The 27,341-nt window shown below is 36.7% G+C and overlaps 1 protein-coding gene across 4 annotated transcripts; it reads left to right on the top strand.

Annotated features, from left to right (window-relative positions):
• The first annotated feature begins 1 nt into the window (after nucleotide 1).
• CENPK (centromere protein K) lies at nucleotides 2-25,576 on the top strand. Of its 4 annotated transcripts, XR_001525540.3 has the most exons (11): nucleotides 76-290; nucleotides 2,720-2,818; nucleotides 4,813-4,869; nucleotides 7,729-7,801; nucleotides 12,000-12,046; nucleotides 14,916-14,998; nucleotides 15,104-15,205; nucleotides 15,485-15,626; nucleotides 17,613-17,792; nucleotides 19,161-19,214; nucleotides 21,511-21,613. XR_001525540.3 is itself a non-coding variant. In XM_015653604.1 (10 exons), exons 1-10 carry the CDS (start codon nucleotides 60-62, stop codon nucleotides 21,667-21,669), a joined length of 819 nt encoding a protein of 272 aa, XP_015509090.1. In that variant the 5' UTR covers nucleotides 2-59; the 3' UTR covers nucleotides 21,670-25,576. The 4 variants fall into 4 exon arrangements, 3 of the variants coding, with proteins under 3 accessions (XP_015509090.1, XP_015509088.1, XP_015509089.1); XM_015653604.1 differs by lacking the exons at nucleotides 76-290; nucleotides 17,613-17,792 and adding an exon at nucleotides 2-62 and having other exon boundaries at nucleotides 21,511-25,576; XM_015653602.3 differs by lacking the exon at nucleotides 17,613-17,792 and having other exon boundaries at nucleotides 81-290; nucleotides 21,511-25,576.
• The last annotated feature ends 1,765 nt before the right edge of the window (nucleotides 25,577-27,341 follow it).

The following is a 27,341-nucleotide window of genomic DNA, read 5'->3' as shown; positions in this document are numbered from 1 at the left end:
GCGCCGGGCGCTCTGAGATCACGTGAGCTCCGCGGCGGGAAAGGCGCGAAGCGGCAGCCATGGTAGTAACGGGCGGGAAGGGTGGCGGGAGAGTCCCGGGCGGTTCCCGGCGCTTGGGGGATCCCGGCGCTCCGACATCGCTGGGTCGGGAGGTGCTCTCGGCCATCGGGCACGCGGGGCTGCTTTGCAGGGAGGGCGTTGGCTTCCTGGCTGGGAATGGGGTGACGTTCATCCCTCGCTTATGAGTGGAGATGTCCCGCCTCACGTCCTCCCGCCGTTGTGCTGCTGGGGTTCGTATCGGGGGCGCGGGAGCTCTCTGTCTCACCGCTTTTGCAGTGTTATTTGTACCCTACCGATTATTGTGCTTCTACTGCTTTATTGGCTCTTTCACAAACGTGGTGTCAGTTTCCCCTCACCGCCTTCCCTCAGTTGGTCGTTTTGTGCTTGATCACATGACGCTATTCGCTCTCTTAATCTGTGTGAGTTGTGAAGCGATAGTGCCAAGACAATGGATTCCGGCTCTTTCCGGTGGCTCTGAGCAATAGGACGACAGGCAGTGGGCAGATAGTGAGGCACAAGAAGTTCAACCTGAACATGAGGAGGAACTTCTTTACTGTCCAGGTGACTGAGCAGGAACAAATTGCCCAGAGAGGATGTGGAGTATCCCTCTCTGGAGATCCTCAAGCACCATCTGGACACAATCCTGTGCTGTGTGCCTCTGGGATGACCCTGCTTGAGCAGGGAGGCTGGACAAGATGACCTCCTGTCATCCACTCCACCCTGACCCATTTTATGATCCTGTCATAAAGCCTTGGCTAGCATAGAGCCTACACTTGAAGTGTGTATTTTTAACCTAATTAACCTAATTTTAACCTAGTTAGGTAAGGTAAGAAGGAATAACATGTTGAAATGGGAAGACATTAGTATTAATGCCAAAAAACCCTTCAGTTTTCATGTATGTTGTAGAAATAGAAATGTAATTTACCCATACTGAAATAGGGAAAATTGCAAGTTAACAAAAAAAAATCTGAAAGTGACACTTCAGTGTGTGTAGTGTGTAAGATAATTGAGAGCACAGCATTAAGGACTGCAAATCAGTTAGCTTGTGAGAGCCCTGTCATATTTCATAATATGTACATTTTGAAATGTTGGATGAAATTGGTCTGGAAATTTAAAGTCAGCAACAGAATCATTCAATCATTTTTGTGTGATGGAGGTTTTCTGGCTTTCTCTTTCAGAGTTTTATTCATGGAATGCTTTAATGGTGTTGAACTATAGTGCTGTAAGGGACATGGGCAGAATAGGTTTTTATCCCACTCCAAGACCCCTTTTAAATTTCCAAAGCATGGGGTTCTTTTTCTCCCCATGCTTTTGTTCTTCTCCTTCCCCACTATCCCCCCAGACCTTCTTTCTTTGTCTCGTTAGCAATTTTTTGTCTGAGAAAAAACTTAAGATTTCTTAGTTTTTTCTTTCTGGGCAGTCTGCTGGAGGCATTTCAGAAGTCTTAATAAATTATGGGAACTGGTCCTGTTTTATATTGTGGAGACATTCCAAGACTCCCAAGAAGATAATGATTTTCCTTTGCAAAATCTATGCTCATTAGTTCTTTTAAGATCACGGTAACCTAGATTTTCTAATGTTCCACTTTAAATGGAACAGATTTCCCAGGAAGACTTAGTAGATTGGCTACATAAGAGTTCTCTAGTGTAATTCCATGATTCAATGAGATGTTCTGATTTTCTTTTCTCATCCACTTTGCAATGAGGTACTTGAATTTTTGAAGTTCTAGTTGAATATTTCACTCCTTTTAAATTAGGTTTTCAGCATAATTTTCTCTGATGCTGTGTTTTTGTTCTGAAAAAAACAAAAGATGGAGTTAGTAATTTGTGCTTCATTAAGAAGGCAGAGGAGTGCAATTCCTCTTTATTACCTATTTTTAATGTTTCTATTTAATCTCTATGTTTTTGGTGAGCTTAGTGATACACTAAGTTATTTTTAAAGGCTTCCTGCATCTGATTTAGCCTGTTGGTTGTTTTCCCTGGAAAAAAAATATTGCCCATTCTTATTTTTCCTCTGTTAATTGCTGGTCTCATTCAGGTATCTCTTAAGTGAGAAAGCTAGAATTAAGCTTAGGAATTTGTATGTGTTTCTTTCTGACCCAACGGTTTCTCAAAGTTTTTAATTTAATTTGGGTTGATTTTTCTTTTTGCTGTCCAGTGCCCTCTTTTCTTGGTTTTCTGTATATCTTTCAGGTTCTTTTGTTATTTTTCTAGTAACCTTCAGGATGCTTGATTTGTTAATCAAATATATTCTGAATTCAAGTGAAGGAGAAACATATTAGCACATTCATTGACGGAGCAGAAGTAACTGTTTCAAAGCTTTGCAGATACATGGAGGTAAACTCTGGCCTTGTAGATGCGAGATTCTCTTACTGTTTTATATGAGTAAAGCAGCCATTGCACATAATCAAAGCCGTTATGAAAATTTAGGACTTTGTCATTCAATTTTAGAAGTAAATTATTAGTGTCTTCTAATTTTACTTAGTTATATAGTTAGCTGATTTTACTTAATGGCTGGATGCTTTCTACAACTATAAAGGAGTTAGGTAAAAGCTTTGGATTAAGAGAGTTTATTCTGTTACATAGTTGAACTGAAGTGGCAGGTATGATTTAATCAGTTATTGCAGATAATGATAATGGTTCTATTTGCTTGTTAATAGGCTGAATGTTTATCAGAAATCACTAACACAACTGGTCCTGTAGATGCCAAGGAAGAACTCTTGGGTGAATGTGAAAGTATTTGGAAGCAGATGGAAGAGGTATGCAAATATAAATGATAGACTAGGTTTATTATAAGCTTTTTCTTTTCAGAATAATTTTATTCAACACATGCTGGCCCCACCCCCTCCAATATCACCACTTCTATTAAACCAAACCAACCAACCAAAAATCACAAACAAACAAATAAAAAGGAAAGAAGATCTTCAGAAAGGTCAATGTAGAAGTGCTGTCAGGGGTGAAGAATACCTTGCAGTGTCAATGTGCTGATGTTTTAGTTTAGTTAGTGTGGGGTGTTATGGTTTAGATAGTGTGGGAGTATATGTTAAAATTATGGAAAATCAAACAATTTACTTGTGCTGTGGTAGTACCAGCATACAGAGACCCTTCTCTCTTTATCCTCACAAAAGATGGGATTCCATTTCACAGGTCCTTTGGTCTTGGAGAGAGAGGCAGAGGAGGACAATGATGGCTCTTTTGATACATGGTAAAATATGCTAGCAAATAACAGTTTAGGGCAGGGTATTTTTATTTACAGGATTCCCAGAGAAGATAAACTTGTATCAGTTCTTAGGGAATACTGTTCTTCCTTTAAGATTCTTTGTAATCTGATGAAAAGTTGTGTTCTAAATTATATTTTCAGAGTCTTTATTGCCTCACTCAATTTTTTTTTTTTTGTACTTACATAATATTTGTTTGGGTTCTGAGTTGTCGGTTCAAAACATTAAAATACCAGAAACTGAAGTAAAAGTATTTCAAAACCTAAAGTAGAAGAAAGTACAGACAACTCACAATGCATTAATTTTACACAAGTTGATTAAAAATTACTAAGGGTTTTATTTCTTGTTGAGTATTCAGGTAAGTTTGTATGTGGCAGCGAATTCTGTGTCTCAGTTTCTGAATTCTTGTTTGGCACCACATTGGAGGACCTGAACTTTCTTAGAAATTTTCAAATTAGAAGGTAAATCTGAATGTTTACTATTTTGAATTTAATTGAAAATATTTGATATCTTTTATTTCATTCCCAGCATGCCCAAAATAATACAGGAAGTATTATTATATATTAATAATATAATAATTATATATTAATCTATATATATTATATAGATGTGTTATTTTTGGAAGTTGATGAAAACAACTAGATATTTTATTATTTGGATTTTGTATCCTGGATGCACTCCTCATGATTTGGCAAACATAGTTACTTAATTAGCTCCGTAGTTATATGGGTATGTATAATATTCCAATGATTGTGTGTCTTCACAAACAGTTTTTGTGGGAGAAATCCAATACTGTGTTCTGGTAAGCAGACATTAACAGCAGAGTTTCCAAAGTACTGCTTAGTAGTTCAACTGCTAAGAATGCTAAGAATACATCCTGCATTGTTATGGGGCAGGTTAAATTTGTGACAGTTAGGAAAAAAGAGTTTAGCAGGTGTCTCCTGTTTATGCCCTGGATATTTGTGGTGGCCTGAATTTCAGACTTCATGTACACCCTATTGCAGTCATAAGCGCTGATGTAGTATACTCCCAAAAATCAGACCACTTCTGAACTGTACAGTATACTCCCTAAATTACTTAAGACTAAAAAGATGTATTATAATATGATTGCTCTCTTTGGAGAGCCAGAAGAGTAGCAGAATGTGTGTTAACTTCTCAGCAGCTTCTCTGTTCAGCCTTGTCCATGACTCTCTTTCCAGTTTCTCATGTTCTTCATCTGTTCAATGCCTTCCCATGTGTACTTTTCCTCATAACTTGCCTTTTTCTTCACAGGATGCATCTTTGTTTAGCTGCTACTTTTCTCCTTCAGAGTTAAGATTAATTAAGTTAATTAATTAAGAGTAATTCACTGTGTATGATTTCAAAACATCTCTTAATTTGCTCTTCTGGTTTAGGGTATCAGGATGGAAGGATCCAAGTTAAAATTCTTTTATTCCTATATTTAAAAAGTTATGTTTAAATTTCTAAAAATTGTGTTTTGTTCATACAAAAGAGAAGAATAAACAAACTTTGTGTTTTATTTCTTTTCTACCAAGTGTCAGAGCAAGCTAATGCTTCTAGGAACAGAGACACTGCTACAATCAGATGCCAAGGTAAGACAGTGGGTTTTTAAAAATACTTCATTTTCTGTTAAGACTGTAGAATCATAGAATGACCTGGGTTAGAAAGAACCTTAAAGATGATCTAGTTGTAGCCCAGGCATAGAACCAGGGATGCCTTCCACTAGATCAGGTTGCTTGAAGCCCCATCCAACCTGGCCTGGAGCCGTTTTAGGGATAGGGCATCTGCAGCTTTACTGTTCCAGTGTCTCTGGGCTTATACAATAAAGAATTTCTTCCTAATATCTAATCTAAACCTGCCCTCTTTCATCTTAAAGGCCATTTCCCCTTTTCCTATCACTACATGCTCTTGTAAACTTCTTTATTTTAGGCCCCATTCAGGTACTGGAAGGTCCTGTAAGGTTTCCCTAGAGCCTTCTCCAGGCTGTGCAGCCACTATTCCCCTCACCTGTGTTTATAGGAGAGGTGGTCCGACCCGCCAGTCATCTCTGTGGTTCTCCTCCAGACTTACCTGGGCAAGTTCACATCCTTCTTATGTTGGGGACCCCAAGCTGGAGGCAGCACTCAAGGTGGGGTCTCACCAGAGCAGAGTGGAGGACAGAATCCCCTCCCCCGACCTGCTGGCCATGCTGCATTTGATGCAGAGATTACAGTTGGCTTTTTGGACTGCAAGTGCATGTGTCCAACTTTTCATCCACCAGGATCCCATGGTATTTCTTGGCAGAGCTGCTCTCAGTCAGCCTGTACTGATACTGGGGGTACCCTTGATCTAGGTGTAGGACCTTGTATTTGGTCTTGTTGGACTTTGTAAGTTTCATACTAGTGCAGCTCTCCAGCCTGTCTGGATGCCATCCCTTCCCTCCAGTGTGTCGACTGCCCCACACAGCCTGGTGCTGTCAGTGAACTTGCTGAGGGTGCCCTTGATCCCACTGTCCATGTCCCTTACAAAGATGTTACACAGTGCCCATCTCAGAAACAAGGCCTAAGGAATGCCACCTCATCACTAATCTCCACCTGGATGCTGAACTGTTGACTGCACTTCTGAGTGTGACCATCCAGCCAGATCCTTACTCACTGAGTGGTCTGTCTGCCAAATCTGTGTCTCTCCAGTTTAGTGACAAGCATGTTGTTCTTAACAGTGTCAAATGCTCTGCACAACTCCCAAATAGATGACATCAGTAGTTCTTCCCCTATGCAACAATGCTGTAATTCTGTTAAAGGAGGCCCCACATTTGTCAGGCATGATTTGCCCTTAAAGTCATCTTGCTTAACACCAATTGCCTCTTAATTTTCCACATACCTTAGCAGAATTTCAGGGAAGATCTGCTTCATGGTCTTGCTGGACACAGAGGTGAGACTGACCAATCTGTAGTTTCCAGATCTCCCTTTTTCTTTTCTTAATAATAAGGTTTGTGTGTCTCCTTTTCCAGTCAGTGGGATCCTCACCACACTGCCATGACTTTTCATATATGATGGATAGTGGCTTTACCAGTCCACTTGCCAGTTCCCTCAGGTGCATCTGCGGTGGGTTTGATCCTATTGGACATCTTAGCTGTTCATCACTCCCCTCCTCATCCGGACATCGAGATAAGAGAAAGATTTTTCTCTCACTAACTTTGAAAAATACAGATGATAAATGATTTACATAGGCAGCAAAATGGGAGGAGAAGGGGGTGTAACTTCAATACCTTTTTAGACTTTTTCCTAATCAGCATGTATGTAATTTCTTCTTTTAAATATCATTGTTATGCTCACAGCATCCTTCTGGACATCTGTGCAGCTGTGGGATGAGCAGGTTCACAATGTGCTGGGTGAAGACCTGGCTGAAGGGCAGAGCTCAGTGGGTGCAGTGACTGGGGCTGCATCTGGCTGGTGACCAGCCACCAGCAGTGTTCCTCAGGGTGCAGCTCTAGGGCCAGCTCTGTTCCACGTGTTTATCAGTGATCTGGATGAAGGGCTGGAATGCACCATGAGCAAGGTGGCTGATGACTACAAACTGGACGGTACTGTGTGCTCTGGTCCCTCCAGTGTCAACTGGAGGGACCAGAGGCCTTGCAGAGGGATCAAGCTAGCTTAGAACATTGGTCAATCCTCAGTGGCATGACATTTAATAACAAGAAAAAGAGCAGGAAAGGAGTGGCTGTTGGGCAGCCCTGCAGGAAGGGATCTGAGGATGCTGGTTGACAGCAGCTCAGGGTGAGGCCACAGTGTGCCCTGGCAGCCTGGAGGGCAAACAGCATCCCAGGAGCCTCGAGCATGGCACTGCCAGCCACAAGGGAGGGGATTATCCCCTGTAGTCAGGGCTGTGCAGGCTCACCTGGAGTGCTCAGTGCATTTCTGTGCTCCACAATTCAAGAAGGTTGTGAAGTCCTTGAGTGCATTCAGAGGAGGGCAACAAAGCTGATGGGAGGACTGGAAGGCATGTCCTGTGAGGAACTGCTGAGGGCTTTGGGCTTCTCTACTTTGTAGGGAAGGAACTGGGGGGTGCCTTGATTCCTCTCTACAGCTTCCTCAGGGAATTTGAGAGGGAGATGCTAATATCTTCTTCCTGATACCCAGTGATACTATGTTTGGGAATGGTTCAGAGATGACGTTAGAAAGCATTTCTTTGCCTATGTGAACCTTCCTCTGAAGGACCTTCAGAACACTGCCAACTCTGACTCTTTCTCATTTCCCCCTTTTGAACAAATAATAGAAATATTTCTTGATCCCTGTGAGTGACTGTAAGGAACTGTAAGGAAATTTTGAAGGAACTAGTGTTCTGCTGTAATAGATGCTTTCTTGTCTTCTGCTGTATCAACTTAATAAACTGAATTTCTCTTCCATTCTACCTCATGTTATGCCAGTGCAACTCAATACATTTAAAGAAATGCTTCTTTTCTTGTTATACAGCTTTCCTTGTTAATGCTGCGGTGGAAAGCTTTAACTGTAGATTCTCGTCAATGGCAAGTGAGAAATCCTGAAAGTAAGTAACTGTTTCCTTGTAAAGAATGCTTATATAAACTTCTGCAAAGTTTCTTTTATCTAGGCTGTGAGTATATTGAATATCTGCTGGTTGTATTTTCATTCCATAACTACTTAAAAATCAAGATAAATGTAATGGTACTTTAAAAAGTAGCATGTATCATTTCTTCATGATTTTTTGCACTTCAGTCCTAAGTTGACTTGAAATAAAAAATTAATTCCACTATAACTTAATCCTGTGATTCTGGACAAACAAATGTGTGATTCATGCCACCATTCATCAGTCAGTTAAATGGAAGAACAACTATTAGCAGATCTGCTAAGCAAATAAGAGAAGTTCATTATCCTGTTATCTTCCTTCATATTCTTTTCTGTGTGATTGTTTTTTCTCCATCTTTTATTTTTATTTCCTTTTTAGAACAGAAATACTTTGGCAAATAATATTGTCTTTATTTTGTCTTTTAAGAAGCTGATACATTAACCGTACATCTTCTGATTGTTTTTTATTAATATTTTACAAAGGTGTGTTGTATTATGGTGTGTTAGTTGAAAATTCAAAATAAACTTTCCGTGCTAAGCCCTTTACACTGTAGTAAAATACATATTTTGAATTAACAGGGGTTGGCGATTTCAAGTCCAGATAAAGTAGTAATAGACTCTAGAATTTTTAAACAACATAGTCATCCAGAACACTTACTGATCCTGAGAAGCACAAACCACTGAGACTTGTGGTAGTTCTTATATTTGTTAGGCATTATCAGTCAAAAGGCATAAATTCTTCAGTTCTTTAAAATTCTCATTGTACGTAAGTACTACCACTGACAGATTTCACTCTCTTGCAAGAGATGTGGCTGATACGGCCAGACACTTTATATAAAAGCATTCAGGATCTACGTATGAGTAATTTTTTTTCAGATGTCTCATGCAGAAGCTCTTTAAACAGTTCACACTACTATCATTAATATTCTGGTAATACTCCTGGTTATGTCTCCTATCAAGAACTTGTTAGCACCTGTCAGTCCAGTAAAACTTCTAAGTTAATGTTTAAATTGATATATTGACTCATTTGAATATTTTTATGTCAGTAGCGGCTTGGTTCTGTAGTATTTGCAAAATTGTAGGAATGTATTTTAGACAGCACTTGGTGATTTCCAATGATTTGTCATTTAGCCAAATGGAAATGCCTTTTCAGATCAGCATTAGAGGCAGATCTCCAACTTTTTTTGAAGTCTATGTATTTGCTGTATCTCATTAAATAAGAGAAGCTGGGAAAAATATTTTTTCTTTCTTATAAATAGATACTGTTGCTCTATTAGAATAAATTCATAGTTCAGTGTTGTAAGCCTCACTCCAAGAACTGTCAGCCTCCAGTGCTTCTGAGGTATGTAGACCAAAGGCATGTCATTGAATGAATTTGGAACATACTGGTTCCTGGCTGCTGTTCATGAATAAGCCTCTGGCTTAAAGCAGATTAATTGAAAGGACTTAGTTTTTATCTGGGTAAAATACCTGAGGCTGTTAGATTTCCGTACTAAAATATGTATATTAAACTTCAAGCTATTGGCTTAAAAATATCCTTGGCCTATTTTTTTGGCTTGCTAACTTGCTTTGTTCAACCATTCTTAGTTCTTCCCAGATGATAATATTTCTTAGTAGAAATCTTATTTTTGTAATAGAGAAATAAACTATTTATAATTAATACTTTACAGCAAAATCTCTGCCTTTCTTGGCTCCCTTTCAGTGGAAGAAAAAGTTACTGCTAAGAATTTGAAGAGTTACGGTGCTTGTATGAAAATGAGGAGTCCACTTTTCTTACTTCTCTGTCTTGGCTTCTTTCTACCTACTATTTGTTTTGAAGGAGGAATTACTTAATTGAAAACATTGTCTGATTTTATCTAAACACAAATAGCTGAAATATTGATTTAATACAATTTACTAATAGAGCATGAATGTCAGGCTGTTTTGTTACTTTGTTTTTTGCTTTTAGAATTGGCCAGTTCATTTCCTGTAAATGAGGACCTGTCAGCATTTCAATCTTAAAACTTATTTTCAGAGGTTACAACTTGGCAGTTCCACATTTTTTTGAGCACAATATTGGCAAACAGGCTTGAATTCACAATGCAAATTTTATTTTTGCAGAGCTTTTACTTCAGTCTCCTTTTCTTTCTCAATTCCTGATATTATTTATGTAGTTCTAGGTCTGCTAAATCAGCTGAATTAAAACTTTTTAGAAAGCATTTGGCTTATAGAAATAAAATTTAACTTGTACCTTTGCAAAATCAGGAAGTGAAAGCAACCATATTTTAAACCATTTCAAACAGTTGTGGTCTCCGCATAATTTCTGTTTTACTTTGCAAAATAGCAGTATTCTGCCAAATACCTTTTTGTTTTATTTTAATATGAGTTTCTGTATAAACATGTGCATAGTAGTTGCTTTTATATTCCTAACATCTGGTAGTATTTTTCTTAGTAATTGTACTTTGTATCACTAGACAATTCTGTCTGACATATGATTTTTGCAAGTGTTGTGATTTTACAACTGAAAAAGATTTAATTGATAGTGGATTGAGCAACCAGTGAATTTACAGCAGCAGCTGGCATAAAGTGTGTTTTCCCAGTGTTTTAGATCTGCATTGTTTTTTCACTAAATTATCGTTAGTGATTTCTTTCCCAGGAAGACAGGGCCTTCTATTCTGATACTCACACAATATGAACACTGAATGGCAAGCATGAAGTCAGGATTAGGTATCTAGAAATAAAGGAGTGTTATGAGGCCATTGCAAAAAGTTGATAATAATTGGTAAGGGAGGGCTTATAAAGATCATGTCAGCAGGAAGTGTCAGGGGGAAGAATTGTATGGGTTTTTTTCAAATACACCAGTGAATGCAAATAAAAGTGCACCAATGAATTTTATCATGTGTTGGTAGGACATTCATGTAAATAAGGAAATCTTACTCTAATAAAGCACAGACCACTATTTCCCACAGCTCTTAAGCTTAATTGGGAGCACAATACTCAAATTTTGTGTTAAGATTTAGAAACAGTAATTCTCCAAGTAAATGGAATTTTATTGAAGCATTTAATATAACTCAGCAGTTTTTCTAATTTTCGTCTCAGAACAAACAGTGCTTTTAAAACTACTAATCTAAAGCTTCTTAAATTTTTTTTAGGTAAGTACTATAACATTACCAAAGGAAGAACTTTTCTGAATTTAGTAAATCAACTATGTGTATTTAGAAGATGTTTAATGGTGTCGTGAGAGGATTAAGGGTTTCCTTTTTGCTAAAGGAATTTTTTATTTAAATAATTATTTGTAAGATAAAGTAAATAAATATTTTTAAGATTTCAAGCCCAAACTTGCACCAAAAAAAATATGTTTTACAAAGATTTAATCTGTTAGAATAGTTTTCATTTCACCTGTTAATGTATTGAAATAGTTCCAAAAAGTCCTATGTTTATGCAGAAGCTGCAAGTTGACATGGATCTGAGTATTGTGTGGAGTCTGTTGAATGCTGTAAAAGACAAGAATTCAGTTTTTATTCTGAAAATGCATGAGTCATAAATCACTGCATTTTGTAGAAGCATTCTGGGGAAACATTTTCATCTTCTTGAATTGTACTTAGCTTCCACTTAGGTATTGTTTTTGCACGGTGTTTTGAGTTAGGATATTGGCCTTTCTTGGCCATTCGTCTCCCTAAATATAGCTGTTCTTTTGAACAGTGAGGATGATCACATGCTTCTGAAGTTATTAAAACTAGGTTTTATAGTCTTGATCAAGCATTTGGGTGGCTGTTTAGCAAGGAATTGGAAGACTGGGAGAATTTGACTGCCAAATTCAATCAACATTGGTAATGTTGATTGAATGCCTTCTGCTGAAAATATCAGGCTCAGTTGTCTTGAAGCGTATAGAAATGTGGTGTTCATTCATTATGCACCTACACCAGTGTACTTGGAGCTAGTTCAGCTATAAAAAATGACACACAAGCATTAACACTGCACTTTTTTCAGTCTAATTGAATTCGCTGAATAGTGATAGTAGGTTAGCTCAGCAGGACACCACAGCATGTGGTTAAACTGCTACTGAAAGCCAAGCTGTTTTTCAGAAGGTACACAAATTTTTCCCTAGCCAGGGTCCTTATCAGTATCGATAAATCTTTATCATCCAGTGCAAAAAATAACCAATTGATTTTATCTTTCAGTAATTTCTACCAATCCAGATGCACTGTTAGAATTAGGAAAAGAAGAGGTAAGTCTTTTTGTTTGTAAGAGATAATAAAATTTTGTTGGGTAAAAAAGAAAAGCAATCTATTAAATTGCTGCATTTTCCTGTGACTGGTCCTAGGGCAGACTTCTGCTAAAATGCTGTGTATTTTCCTTCAGCCATTTGTGTTGTTTCAATGCTTTTTTTTTTTCCACTGTAGTATAACTAGTAAAATTTCATAATGAGTGAGGTTTTAAACTGACTTATTGCACAAGTCAGTGAGTAACACACAATAAACAGTATTTTTCCTCTGGACACACCATCTAATCACAGTAGCTCAACAAACTTACCTGCATGCAATAAAAATGACGTGATAATCAACATCCCTGCTACATTAATGCTCCGAGGCCGCACTTGGGATCAGAGTCCATTGTGCTGGGAGACTGGAGACAGATATCTTGTGCCAGGGAGAGTGGTGACTGTGCCTTGCAAAGATTTAGCCATCATCTTTAACATGCAACAAGGCCCATTTCTAGGGCTGAAGCCTACTCACTGTACTTTTGAAGGTTACTTTCATTTAACATTGCATAAGTGCTTGGGTGAGAAAATCCACTCCAAATTGTGTTTTCAGGATGATCTGTGGCTGAATTTTAATTGCTAAGTGGAATTTGTCACGGAATGTCTGGAGTTAGGAGGGACCTCTGGAGATAGAATAATAGAATAGTTTAGGTTGGAAAAGTCCACTAGGGTGATCAAGTCCAACCATCCAAATCCACCACTAAACCCTGCCCTTAAGTGCCTCACAGGATTATTTTGAGGTGGCTTTTGAATATCTTCAAAGAAGGACACTCCACAGCCTCTCTGGGCAGCCTGTTCCAGTGCTGAGTCACCCTCCAGTAAAGCAGTTTTTCCTAATTTTCAGATGGAATTTCCTGTGTTTGAGTTTGTGCCTGTTGCACTTGTCCTGTCACTTGGCGCCACTGAAAAGACCCTATCCTCTGATGCCTGCCTTTTGAGATATTTGTATGTGTTTTTAAGCAAAACCTTGTAATACATTGCATTTCATACTTGATAGAAAATTATGTAATATTATGTGTTACACGGAAGAGTCATTTATCTTAGACATTGAGTTCTGTGGCAATAATTTGCAAATGGTTTGTTGAGTTTCCTCCATTGGAAGAAAGAGCAAATCAAAAATGTCTTGTGGGTAACATTACACTGTTTTGATGCGACATAGGAATGCTACATGATGTGAGGATATTCTTGTGTCTAATGCCTTCTAGTATGCCTCACAACAGCAAACCTGACTGCTGTTAAAAGTCACTATCAAAAAGCTGTTAAATTGCACACTTTGATTTGCCTGTATGGCTATAGCATGTTGGTCTGATATTTGAGGATACCAGTTTTTTTTGGATGTAGTATATATGGAGCTTATTTGCTTCTGTAGCATATTTTCAGAATTTGTATTTCTTTGAGCTAAATTCTCAAGTGTTCTTATTTTGTATGGAAGCAGGAAAAATACATCCAAATCACAGGCTTATATAGAAAACTTTATTTTGTAGATGACCATAGTGTTCTAACAAGGGACCTCATCAATTTATACAAGTATCTCAAGAGAATGGAGCCAGGCTCTTGGTGATGCCAAGCAGTAGGACGAGACACAGTGAGATGCACAAGAACACAAGGAAGAGCTTCTGTACTGTGCACTGGAACAGATTGCCCAGAGAGGTTAAGGTGTCTCACTCACTGGAGTTTCTCAAAAACTGTCTGGATGCAACCTGTGCCATGTACTCTTGGATAACCCCTGCCTGAATAGGGAGGTTGGACCACTCTGGTCCCTCACAATGGTTAAGGAAACTTCCCTATCCAACAATCCAGGAGCCACAGTGTCATTCACTTAGCCCATTTGCAGCTACACATCCCATACTCAAACAGATCAGGTTTCCTTACCAGCTCAACCCTAGGTTTCCTTCTTCCCTTAGGCTCATACATGACAATCCTTAAAAGAATTTAATCATGGCATAATAATAGAAAAACAGCTTGAAGTGAGTGCCTCTGAGGAGGAACCCAGAACAAAGGAATTTTATACCCTCAAAACCAAAAGGCTTTTATACTCTCACAGTGTAAACAAAGGAAAGTCCAGGCATCATCAGCTCTTCCCATGTCTTAATGTCCCCTCACCTGGCAGGGCCACAGGTCCCTGAGGACCCTTGCTTTGCAAAGGGTTGGCACTTCATGGCCTCTTGCTTGGGGCTCTTGCCAGAGCTCAACTCATAACTCAACCTGCAGCTCTCACTGCAGCTGCACCCTGAGTTACCTGCACTCAATGTATTCCTCAACACAACCTTACCTGTTCTATGATTGTATAATGAAAGACCCATTGAGAGTTGCCTAGATTCAGCAATGCCGGTAGCTTCTGACTGCAGTAGTTTTATTTCTCCATCTTTCCTGTCCCAGATTATGTCCATAGCATTGAGGATCATTTAATTTATGGATGTGGTTAGTCTGTCTTTGATGCATCTTCATTTCCTGTACATTTTATGTGGTGCAAGTAGCATGGATTCATTCTTGCCAGCAGCTGCAAGAATTTAGACAATTGAGCCCTGGTGCTGTAGACATTTCCTTCTCAGTCGTTTGTCAGCTGAGCAGTTCATGTGTGCTCCACAATCTGCTTCAGGTAAAATGAAGTATTTTGTTACGCTCTGTGAGCTTCAAGAAGACACTACTGAGCAATTGGTTGTGGTGACATTTTTAATACCTCCTGCATTTTAAACAGGATTTTGATATTTATAAAGAAATTGCAGATGCTTTTGTCCTTCTTTATCAGATTTACAGATGTAGTCTTATGTAGAACAAATATTACAGCCTGGGCTACCTACAAACAGTAGTTTCATTTCTTTTTATTCTTTCATAGTTGCAGAAGGTAAAAAATGATCTTGAAATGGTCCTGTCAGCAGTTCGGTCAAAGAATAAACAACTGGAAGAAGATCTAAAAAGGTAATACAATAATTTGGATTTTGGAATGCTGTAAGCTTTTTTCTTTTGACTGCCCAGGGAAACTATTTATCTGTTGTACCATTTCCTACTTTTCATGTTTCAAAGAGAACAGCAGTGGTATGAGGAACAGAAACAGATGCTAGATACTCTTAATAAAATTGAAGAAGAGGCAAATACCCAAGCTGAACAACAACCTTCCACAAAAAGGTATTTCTACATTCTTGTGTTATAAATTGAAGAACGTAAATATCAAGAGGAGCAAATAAGCAAGCAAACTCTTAAAATGTATTCCATGTTTTGTTAATAGATCAAATAATTGCTTAGTAATCCATATTTGAAACATGAAGATAATGCTACTGTATCCTGTGATTAAAGACGTTGAATTTCTAAAATAGATAAGGAGGTTGGTTGGTTTTTTTTACTTATGAAGGACTTTTTAGTTACTTAATTTGATCCCTTGTTCTATTGCTATGTTTTTACTGTTAGTTTGAAAGTGAGAGAGTTCAACGAACTGAAAAGTAAAATACTGAAATTAAAGACCTATAAGAAAAAACTCTTGAGTGCTTTGGGTGAATTCCTGGGTGAACACTTTCCCCTTCCAGAGAAAGATGAAAATATTGAAAACAAGGTAAGACTTTACTTTATCTACTAAATTTGAAATGTTCAATTTATATTTAATTAGAGGCAACATCTGTTTGAAGTCACTGCCATTGAACCTAAAGTTGTATTTTGAAATAAGCGTATTTTTTTACAGCTGATCCTCTAGGTTTAATTTATATTTTCCAGGTTGTTTTATGTTATTTAAGGCTGATTCCAGCTAGATATTTTATTTTCCTAATGCATGTATCCTTTACCCTGTGAGATGCATAGCAATATATTGTATTTCTCACTGAACTGCAAGCTGTGCCAAATTCAGAAATAGTGTGGGGTTCAGTCCAAATTGACTTTTTTTTTTTTTTTTTAACTTGACTGGGCAAGTAGATTCCTATTTTCCTTGGCAAAGCAAATTTTAGTTGTCTAACAATGTTTTTGGAACAATAAGGAAAAGTGTTTATAATTACAGAGTAGTTTGGAATGTTAACCATCAGATTTTGTTCAGGCAAACTGCGTTAAAAATTATCTTAGAACTTCAGGGAAAATAGGCAGCCAGGGAGTATTTTGCTTAATAAATTCAAAGTGTGCAGTAAAAATAAAATGATTACCATTACTATTTCATAGATACAAAAAAAGCTATGAAAAAAGGCAGGTTTTGATTTTTCTTTCAGGCACACTTAACATTACAGAAGTAGAAATTATTTCTTTAATCCAGTTCCCTGTTATTTCAGGTAACCAGATAATATAATTTCTTCAGTACTATCACTGAGCTCCGTTTTAAAACAAATAATTTTTTTTTTAGTATTGTTTCTCCTGTGTTTTTTTCCTTTTAGTACCTCAGTACTGTGGTTAGAAGCTATCTCATAGCTTCCAGTCTAAATTTATCCATGTCTAATACAGATTCTTATACCAGAATTTTCCTTAGAATAGCTGATTCTTTCTTGTGTTCATTCCTCCTGGTATATTTATGGCAGCAATCTCATGTCCTCTCTTTTTTTTTTGCTAATTGAACTAGCAACGCCTTTGTGTTCTGTAAAATAGTATTTTTCAATTCCCTAGCTTATCCTAGTAATACCCATTATCTATGTTTGTTTTCATTTGGATTAATCTGTTCTGCAACCTGCTAAGAAACAATATTATAAATAAAACTGCTAGTTCACACCCATCATCAAAGCAACAAATTACACCCCTGTCTTTTTCTGTCTGTAATTTGCAGCTAATGAATCCTGATCTTTTAAGTGAAAAAAAATAATCTTTTGTTTTGCACAGAAGCACATATTTTGCACATAAAAATATCAAGTGGAAATGTCAAGACTCGATTTTCAAAGTATTATTCAAGTATCTTATTTTGTTGAATCTTAGTTTTTCTGCATACCAATGTCTTCCTTTCCTGCTGTTAGTAGATATGACAGATTTTGCTCTCAGTCTCTCCATTTTAGAAACAATCTCATGTGGGACAATGTCAAATGCTTTGGACAATGATGACATAATTTGTTCTTCCTTTTCCACAAATACTGTAACTCTGTTGTAAAAGGCTACTAAATTTGTGGAGTACAAATGGTCTATTATGATGGCTGTCACCAATCATTTTCTTAAACAAAAAACCACTTTGATTAATTTCAACACAAGGTTTTATCTTTCCTTAGCTTAAATTTTATTTATGCATTTCCTGAACTCTTAAACACAGTCTGTTTTCTGACAAATGCTTTTCTTTCTTTTCACTCTTTGTGAATTCATAGCTTTTCTGTATCTTTTGACTCACTTGGATCATTTGGCTTAACTACAGATACCTACTAATCTGGATCTAAGTAATTGACTGTGAAGGCAGGACAGCCAGCCATTTTTGCCTACATTTATTGAGCATCAGAAATACAAATTGTAATTACTGGCATTGAAATTTGCTGCTATGTTGATTGAGGAGAACACATTATTCAATTCTATTATCAGCTTAGCTCAGCAGTCTAGCCAGCACCAAGCTCTTAACCTTGCACATCAGTAATTTTGCTTCACTTCGTGGAAGCTCTTGTGTTCACAGTGGTTCTGTGTGAGGGCAAATGTGCAGGGTTGATGTCTGCAGGACGTGGCTTCAACATAGTTTAAACTGCTCCAAGCCTCAGTGGTCTGGTTCCACCCTCCTTTCACCTGGTGACGTGCATGTGGGATTGGAAGTGGGAGTGAAGACTGGATCACAACAGCTCAGGTTGGCTTCCATTGCCATGGCTTAACATCTTTAGTATAGATAGTGACTGTAGTAACAATTATCTTACATTTTAAATCCAGGAAAAAAATCAACTTTCTTTTTCAGGATAATAATATGAAAAATCAGAGGCTGAGGAATATTCTTTATGCAAATTTGTCTGATTGGAAGGGTGAAGAAGGAGCCTTCCAGGCTTAATAATGAAATGCTGGGCATCTTGCTTAATGACTTAAGTGATTAGCAGTACTTATTGTATTAGTAGTAATTTTGACCAGGGAACTATATCAGCAGAGCTTGTGAAGTACCTTCATGTTTGCTCTAAGGAACTTTTTGCAGATAGGTAATGCAGATTCTGCTTTCTCAGCTGAGTATCAAGATAGATAGATGTTGGGCCATAGCTCCAGGATTTGCAGAGTTTCCATGGAGCTGGCTCTCATTGGGAACTGAAACTTCTGAGTCTCTGTAGACTATTACAAACTGTGACTGGAAAAAAGGATCCAGAATTTGCCTTTCACATATTCTTCTTTCTTGCTTGTGTTCTTCCTCTTTTCCAGGAGTGGAGTTTGCATAAAGTGCTGCACACCTGTTAGTATCTTAGGACTTAAATTGATATATTCAACAGCAATACTGAGAAAGCCAGTGGAATATTGTCTCCTTTATTTTGTTGAAGCTGAAGTGCATAGGGAAAATGTAAAACTGGAAAATTAAAGAATCAAGTTTACTGTGCAACAGTACAAATAGATCCACTGGCATTGCTGCCAAAGGAATCTCTATAGACAAATGGCTTGATTTGCTTGCTACAAAGGAAAACAAGTAATCTTCTAGTGATACTGTATCATTGCCTTTTTTTCCACCAAAATGTTTAATTATTCTATTTCTTAATCTTGATATAAATTTTTTAGTTGAATTCAAAGCAAGTAAGTATTCACTGTCAAATCATGAAAAAATATTAAGGCACTATGAAATTAAGTTTTGAGTTGTGTCAAATCTGTATTATAAACATTTATTTAAAGCTCATGGAAAACATTTTTTCCTCTAACAAATCTTGTTTATTGGAGGTTCTGTACTACATTACAAGTGTGATGTACTTGGTTTTATTTAAACGTAAACACAGGAAAAAAAAATTATGATCACTTTAGATTAATCTCTCCTGATAATTCAAAAAGTATTACATTTGAAGTGTAGGATTTTGAACTGATAGATTTAAATATTACCTTGTATTTCTGTTGGGACTAAATCTACGTAAAAGTTTTCATCTATTGTGTACTATGCCATCAAATAATTGCGTAATTATTTTACTTTGTCAATTAACGTTTTTCCTGACTAGTTTGGGGTTTTGTTAATTTGGCTGGGGGATGGTTATCTTTCCAGAACCCTTCTTCAGAGAAAGCTGTAGAACTGATAACATTGCAAGACATTTTAGAGGTAAGATGCTTTTACTGTGTAGAGATTTGAGGAATTTTTAAATATTCAGATGTAATGATAATGATGGTAATCATAAAGTATTTAATAAAAATAACAGTATGTGGAATTTAGTTAAGACAGTTAATCTAGAATCATTAAGAATGTTGTGTCTACAAGAAGGCTGCAGGGAAACTTCATTGCAGCCTTCTGGTACTAAAAGGGGTTTATAAAAAGATGGAGAGCAATTTTTTTTAAGTTTTAAATTAAAAGAATAGATATTTAGATTAGCTGTCAAGAAGAAATTCTTTACTGTGAGGGTGGTGATGCACTGGAACAGTGGTTGCCCAGAGAAGCTGTGGATGCCCCATCCCTGGAGATGTTCAAGGCCAGGTTGGATGGGGCTTTGAGCAATCTGGTCTAGTGGAAAGTGTCCCTGCCTATGGCATGGGGCTTGGAATGAGATGATCTTTAAGGTATGTTCCAGCCCAAACCATTCTATGAATCTAGGTCAGTTTTCTGTTTTAATTCCTATCAAATGAAGCCACAAATTTTTAAAAGAGGTATGGCAATAATGTTCAGTTAGGCTGGAGAACGGCTGTCTATTATTTCTTGATTTTACAGTGTTTGGTTCAAAGAAGTTTTATGTGGCTTAGTGGCTCATGTTAGGAGAGACAAACACTACCTTTAACAAAAAAAATTTGCCCACTTCATGCTCTATTTTATACTGTTTCAAGAAAAATGTTTCTGAAATATACATTAACAGAAGGACTAATTACTATGTAGCTTCAGAAGGAACAATAGTCTTATGCATTAACAGGATTATTTACTCATACAAGGAAATCAATTAATTTGATTCATGCATTTCTAATTGATTTTATAAGTATACAAGCATTGCTTAGTATGAATTTTTAATTACTGTGAAATTAATGAATGTGAATTGCAAAGCATAATTTTCCTTCTTGTCTTAAATGTAGCATTTGAAGGGAAATTTTCTGTTCCCCCTCCTCAGATAGTTCTGGACTTCTATATGTAAAATGTCTCTAGGGAAATTTTTTTTTTCTTGAGGAAAAATGTGATGTAAAAAAACTTTCTGGTATTAAGATGCTGTTGTCTAATCACTATGACATTGTACTATAGTTTAAATCCCAGGCTTTGGGCTTCCATCACCAAATACTTTTGCAAGCTTCAAATGTATGCTTCTCAGCACACCTGTTAATGCCAAATTAGGCAGATCTTGAAAACAGATGAGAATTTAGAGTAGCCACAGCCCTTATGGAACAAGAATTTTGAAGTTCTTCTAATGCTTTAAAATTGCCCTTCATATTTTTCTGATATTGTTAATCTCCTGAAAATATGAACATGCTCAAGTAATATCTGACTTCTCTTAGGAAGAACACACTATTTGAAAAATTCAGACTAATTTTGAATTTCAACATCCTACCTAAAGTGTCAATGTCCCTTATCTTTGTATTCTGGAAGGTTTTTCTTTCTTGAGTCGTATTGTTCTAGCTTCAAGTCCCTGTTAAATTTGAAAAATGTTTTCTGAGATACAGATAAAGTTAGAGCCATAAAGGCTATTTTGGAATATCAGATGTCAGAACAAACTAAGTAAAATTTGTCTAGAATAATGCATTTGGAGTAAATTCTTAGAATTGGAAGTACAGAAGATATTAAATGGAAAAATTCTTCTTCAGAATGTTCTGAAGAAGAGCAGTTGTTTATTTGAGTCTTTTATTAGTAACAGTGGGTGCAGAAGATATAAAATATGGTAGTAAGGATTTTGAATTTGTCTTTAGCATTAAGGGGCAAGCATTATTTAGTACTTACTGAAATTGGGACAGTATAACATTTAAAAGATCTGAGTAGAAAGATTACATATCTAGGTGAAATAGAAAGACCACCATGGGATGACTAAGATTATTTAATCTGTAATGTGTGGAGTACTCCCCATTAGCAATATCATGAGGGCACAATCATGATCTCTATGAACTAAAAAAGAGTTACAAAACTGATGTTGTTTTTAACTCCTATTAATTAATTCTGTATTTAGATACACCATTTATAATAAATATAATAAAACTACATTCATTCAAGAAAAAAAGAGAATTCTAGTTCTAATTTTTATATCACAAAAGATATTATGAAGTTAGTTGGAAATCCTTTGTTTACTTCTACTTTGATGAGGTCTTATATTACTTCTGTAGTCCTTTATTTCTTATATTGCCTACATCACAGTAATTTGTATAAATTTTGTTAAAGGAGATAAGAATCTAGCTGTTTTGTTAATTTCCTAAATCTTATCCTTTTGGTCTTCCAGATGCTGATAAACAAATTAATGACCACACCACATGAACCTTACATAACAATCAATGAGTCATTTTGGCCACCTTATATTGAGCTGCTCCTGCGATGTGGAATGGCCCTGAGACATCCAAAAGATCCAAACAGAATGCGCCTCCAAGCTTTTCACAAGTAGTGTGACCTACAAATGCACACATGAAAAAAAAAACCAACACCAGTACTCTTGGGCTAAAATTCAGGGCTAGGACATACTTAGTTTCATACTAAGCTTTCTTAGTATCAATGATCACATCTTGTTGGATTTTTTTTCTTTTTTATTAAAGTGGATTTTTAAAAGCATGTTATTTGGAAATAGGAAAAAAAAAAAAGGAATCTATTTTAACTGCTTACAGTTGGCCTTCAGTGTCATATCCAGATTTTCACTGTGGAAGGTTTTTTTAACTGCTTCTAAGTAAGATAGATGCCAATTAATGTAATAGACAAAATCTTTTTGTTTTAACAGTCCTTTTAATTTTAAAAGTCATACTTTATACATTACTTTTATGGCTTAGATTTCTTAGACTGCCTGAAGTTGTCTCAGTTTCCTTTAGTATTTTCTTGTACATTGTAAAGGCAGAATTCAGAATAATACCACTCCTCCTGTGCATGGCCTTGCAAACATTTGGAACTAACAGACGACAGGTATTCTCTTAAGAAATGTGTTATGCCTTGTTTGTTTCTCAGAGCCTTGGCAAACAATTTTATTGGCTAAGATAAACAGTTAGGAAACCTGACACATTTTTCTGTGCGAAGTGTAGCAGATGTCGAGTCTGTGCCTTTCACTGCATGCTTCCCAAATGGACCATTTTGTTTGCATTTTGCTTTGTTTACTATATTGCCTTACAGTATCTGTCTTCACTTTTTCAGACCTGGTTTATTAGGCTTTTAATGGGTCTCTGTTCTGTTCATCTCTACCACTTCTAAATTATGTCAGTTGAGAATTACCTTCCTACTCAATGCTGGCATTCTGTGTAATCTGTCTTTTCTGTAGCCATTGTTATCGTATTGTATTGAGTACAAAAATTATACTCTTGCATATCTGTAGTGACTAAAACTTTGTAAGAGAAAGTTTGTCCTTTATTAACCAGAGTGTGGTTTATTGAGGGAGGAATTTTGATGATTTTTCAATAGATGGAAAAAATAAAGAGCTAGTATACTATCACAGAATGTTTTTGTATGATGATTTTTAGAGTGGTATTTATGTGATTTGATGTGGTGACTTGTAAAGATGATTTAAGGACACATGGGAGAGGTAAGGGGGACCAATATCATGTAAGTTCCAGTATAATTGTCCAGTATAAATGTTAATTATAATTAATTATAATTAAATGATAAGCAAAAAAAATCATTCATCTTGTGTAATTGTGGGTGAATGCTGTTCATTTTACCCTCACAACTGGTGATTAAGCATGAATATAGACTGGTGTGTGCTGTTGTGCATGAACGTTGACTTTTTTTTGGTTCATATTGCTTGTGTAACTACCCTCCTGTTGTGGTTTAACCTCTCTTATTCACTTATGAGCTCTAGTGTCTTACTAATCTATGCACATTCACCTTAGAGTATTTTTAACTAAGAATTCAAATAACTACATTTTTTGGCTTAGATTTATAGCATTGTCTCTTTAGGTTTTTTCTCTTCATTTGTGTTTAAATGCTTTGTATTCTGCTATCCTTTCACCTTATTATTAATACTGCTCAAGTACTTCATTGATGCTGGATGACTTCTTCTGTCATGACACTGGTAAGTAGAAGAAAAAATGTTAAACACGCAGTAGCCTCTTGTGTTTAAAAAGAAGAAAAATACCAGCCCATACTACTTGCCTCCCAAACCAAAGCACTGAGGAGATAGGATACTCTATAAACAAGTGCTCTGCAGAAGATGCAATATTCATTATTTTTCGTATCAAAATCAAACCTCATCCAAGTAAAATACCAGAATAGATTTAAATGAAAGTACCTCACAAAAAGCTTTACATGAAATTATGAAACTCACTGCCATAAAAAATGTTGTAAGATTACATATGAACTTGCAAAAAATGCTTATAAAAATCAGATTTCTGAGTAGTCATTACAGAAAATTGTCAGCCAGCAGGTTCAGAATCTATCCCACTAACAGTTGGACCCTGAGGAGATACACATAGATAGTCCCTGATATCCCTCTGCAGCTCCACAGTATTTTCTGCATTCTCTGAAGCCTTTCTGCTTAGGCCCTGGATATGCTCAGAACCCAAAGGTTCAGTGTAGAGCTTTTTCCTCAGGGTTGATTGAATCAGTACAGCAGAAGAAAAGCTGTAGGGAGACATAATCCATTTTCTCTCAGCCAAAAATGCATTGCCAGTTTTTAAGAGAACCTGGTTTATACTGAAACAGAGCTAGCTGAAAGCTGTAGCTCCTAGAAAAATCCTGACAAGTAAATTGAAGAAAATCAAGGCAGTGATGAAGAACAGATCTTCCTTTTGAAAAAAGCTAGGAGTAACCTCTTTCATTGGTACTTTCAGCAATCAAGAAGGTTGGGGAATATGTTGAAAGAGTAGGGTAATGTTTCCATTTTTTCTCTCTGTGTACATCTAAGTAACAGTTGTTTGTTTGGAATTAACACCTCTATTAAATGCTAACACTGGGACTCTGCATTCTATGAAATAAGGATTTGTTTAGCTTACTGTCAATTTTTAACTCTAAAAAGGTAAAATAACAAAAAGCCATGATATTAAATTGAGAGCTACCAAGCCTGAATAAGATGACAAACTGATCTTTGAGCTGGTAGTCCTTGTGGCCAAGAAGGCCCATGGTATCCTGGGTGCAATAGGAAGAGCAGTGCCAGCAAGTAGAAGGTCATCTTGCCAGTCTGCCTGTGCCTTTGCTTCTTTCCCTTTACTTGACCAGCAGTTCCCACCCAGCCATGCCTGTCTAGAGAGAATCAGGCCTCTTGGTAAACTTAATCTGTGTATTATAAGAGGTCAAGACAGATGTCATGACAACAATCTGAAAAAGGACAGATGTCTATGATCTCAGTCATTACTTAGTAAAGGAAGTGCTGTACTTGGCTAGGTCTGTTTGATTAGGCCCGTATCTCTGGAATACTGGCGTTGCTTTGGAACCTGTCACAGCTCTGCCTTGGCACCAGATAAGCAGGTAGCTTCTCCATCTAGCACATACCGTATTGTCCTAGTATGGAGCTGGTGATTTTAGTATGGTTAAGAGTAAGATGTCACAACTGTGTCACCAGCCAGGACATAATTCACGGATGAACAGTCACCTGCTCAGTCAGAGTCCTTGGGGACTGGTGCTTTCTGCTGTGACTGCTTCAGTAGAAAATCTCACCCCAAGGGGGAATTATTTGAATATTATTTGAATATTCAGATTTGGTGTGATCTAGATATCATTTGATCATTTAATATCATAGACTGGCATTTACATGTAGAAGAAATAAATTACTCATTATATAGTAACGATTATTCTGGAATGTGCATGCTGGGCAGAGCCCCTGATTCTTGCTTTCTGGAATACATCAGTACATCAAACTTCTTATTGCAAGGAAATTGATGTAGCAACAGGAAGACCTTCTTGCACGTAGTGTTACAACGTTACAAGGAAGAGCAGAGCATGCCTACCTTCACAAGCTCAATTCTGCAAAGGGCTGTTGGGACAAACTTATTGATGTGATTTCCTAGTGAAGTTACTAAATTGTTCTGCAGATTTTCAGCTTCTGATAGTGGCATTAAATGGAACTGCTATATTTATCTACATTTTTCAGCATTGAAAAAAGATCTGATTTTGAGAGTATGGTGTAAAAGTTTCTGGATGTAAAGTTTTGGGAGAAATACTCATGAGATTTGTTTGTGGTTTTGAGAGAGTACGGGTGATGCTAATGAAGACTGCTGTAGCTAGTTACAGTCATATTACATAACCTTGGAAAATTAAGATCTTGAATTCTTGAATGTTTGTTAGTATTTTGGTAAAGTGACACTATATTTTCTGTATCTTAGATTGTATTTGAAGCTTTTTTGAAAAAAATAAAAGTCCAATAAAAGCACGCGATGGCAGTCTTGTAGCTGTCTAAGTCATCTTTCGTAGTTAAATATTCACAAAACATAGCCAGTCCATGTATTTTCTGAGAGAAAGTTACTTGTTTCATTGTTTTGGTTTGGTTTACTGGATTTACTCTTGGGTGAGGTTTTTTTTTCTTTGGTTGGTTGGGGGTTTTTTTGTTTCGTTTTTGGTTGGTTGGTTTGGTGTGCAGTTTTTTGAGGGGAGGGTTGTGGGGCTTCTTTTGCATGTGTTTGTTTTGGTTTTGTTTAATTTGCTGTTTTGGGGCAGTTGGGTTTTTGTTTGGCTTTTTCAGTTTTTTGTCTGTTTTGGGGGGAGTTGTTCTTGTTGCATTTTTACTTCATTTGCTTATTTATTTATTTTGCTTCAAACTGTTTTAGCACAAAATAGTTTGATCGCAATACTTCTACTTATTTCCAAGCATGACATTCTAGTGATTAAGACAATGAGACTCTTTATTTTGTGCATATTCTCAGGTAATACACCATGTTTTAGTAGATTGTTTCCAGATTAAACAATGAGCATTCCAAGGTACCTCAGCAGTGCTGAACTACTCGTAATTATAATCAGTCATGGTTACAAGAAGTTCTTTGTTCTGCAAACGTTTCAAATTCTGTACTTCAGAAAATTTATTGTGTCAAATGAAACATAATATTGCCTCCTCTATTTGGCAACAGATACTGCTTGCAGGTGATTGCAAATGAGCTTTTGATTATAGCTAGCCAAGACAAATGTAATTTTGGTGGTATTCCTATTCTAGTTTTAATTTAGGTTGCATTAAATAAGTTGCATTAAATAAGTGGCTGGACATAGTTTCAGGCAGAAAAGTTTAAAATACAAACTTTAGTTTGTATTAGATTAGTGTTGCAGTTTTCTTGGTAAATAACTAGTCCATTCATTTCCTTGACAATTGTTTGCTCAAATTTCCTTAAGATTATAAAGTGGCTGTGTTCTGTTTCCTCTAATAGAACACTGGGCAATTTTGATTGGTGATGAGATAAGCAATTATTCTTGGTGACATGACCTAGACACATCTTTACTAGGACACTAACTTATCCACAGAAACAAATTACAGTGCTCAAAGCTCTTATCTGTCATAACAGTCAATCTTTGCTACTTCTATTGCTTTTATTTAACAAACTGATTAATTTTATGGCTATTTGCACTAACTGTAAAACTCTTGCAGTTATTAATTTATGCTAAATGTTGCAAAAGAACAAGCTTAAAATGCTACTGTGTATGTGTAACCTATTGTAGTGGCATGTAGGTTTTTATTTGAATGGGCAGTGTGCTTTTATTTTGATATAATTTCTTCCTGTATTTGTGTCAGTTTCACTCTTAAAAAGTGAAAGGTTTCGTTTTGTCAAACTCATTGCAATGAAAGTTGTATTTTTGTTAGATTTGAGAACATGTTACTTATAGGCCTACTGAAAAGTTCACTGAAAGTGAACTGCAACACTAGAAAACAAGTGGATTATTTTGTTGTATTTAAAGGAAGAATCCAAAGACTGAGGTTAATGTGAATGATGAATAGAAAGGGAGGAAATGTGCGTTTCATAATGGAGAGATGAAACGGTTCAGCTGAATTGAATTTAAAGTTAGTTAATCTGTTCAGAATAGTTCTCCTATCTGTTTTGCAAATTAAAAATTCATCTAGACTTTATCAGGTAGTTGCCAGATATCTCTAAATGCAGGACAAGCCGTGATTTCAAACAGGAGCTTAGTTTTAATGCTCTTTGCTTATGAAGGCTAAGGCTGCAC

Source organism: Parus major, chromosome Z, assembly GCF_001522545.3.
Source record: "Parus major isolate Abel chromosome Z, Parus_major1.1, whole genome shotgun sequence".
Lineage (NCBI taxonomy): Eukaryota > Metazoa > Chordata > Aves > Passeriformes > Paridae > Parus > Parus major.
The sequence above is the reverse complement of the archived record's forward strand: the minus strand, read 5'-3'. Positions and strand labels throughout refer to the sequence as shown.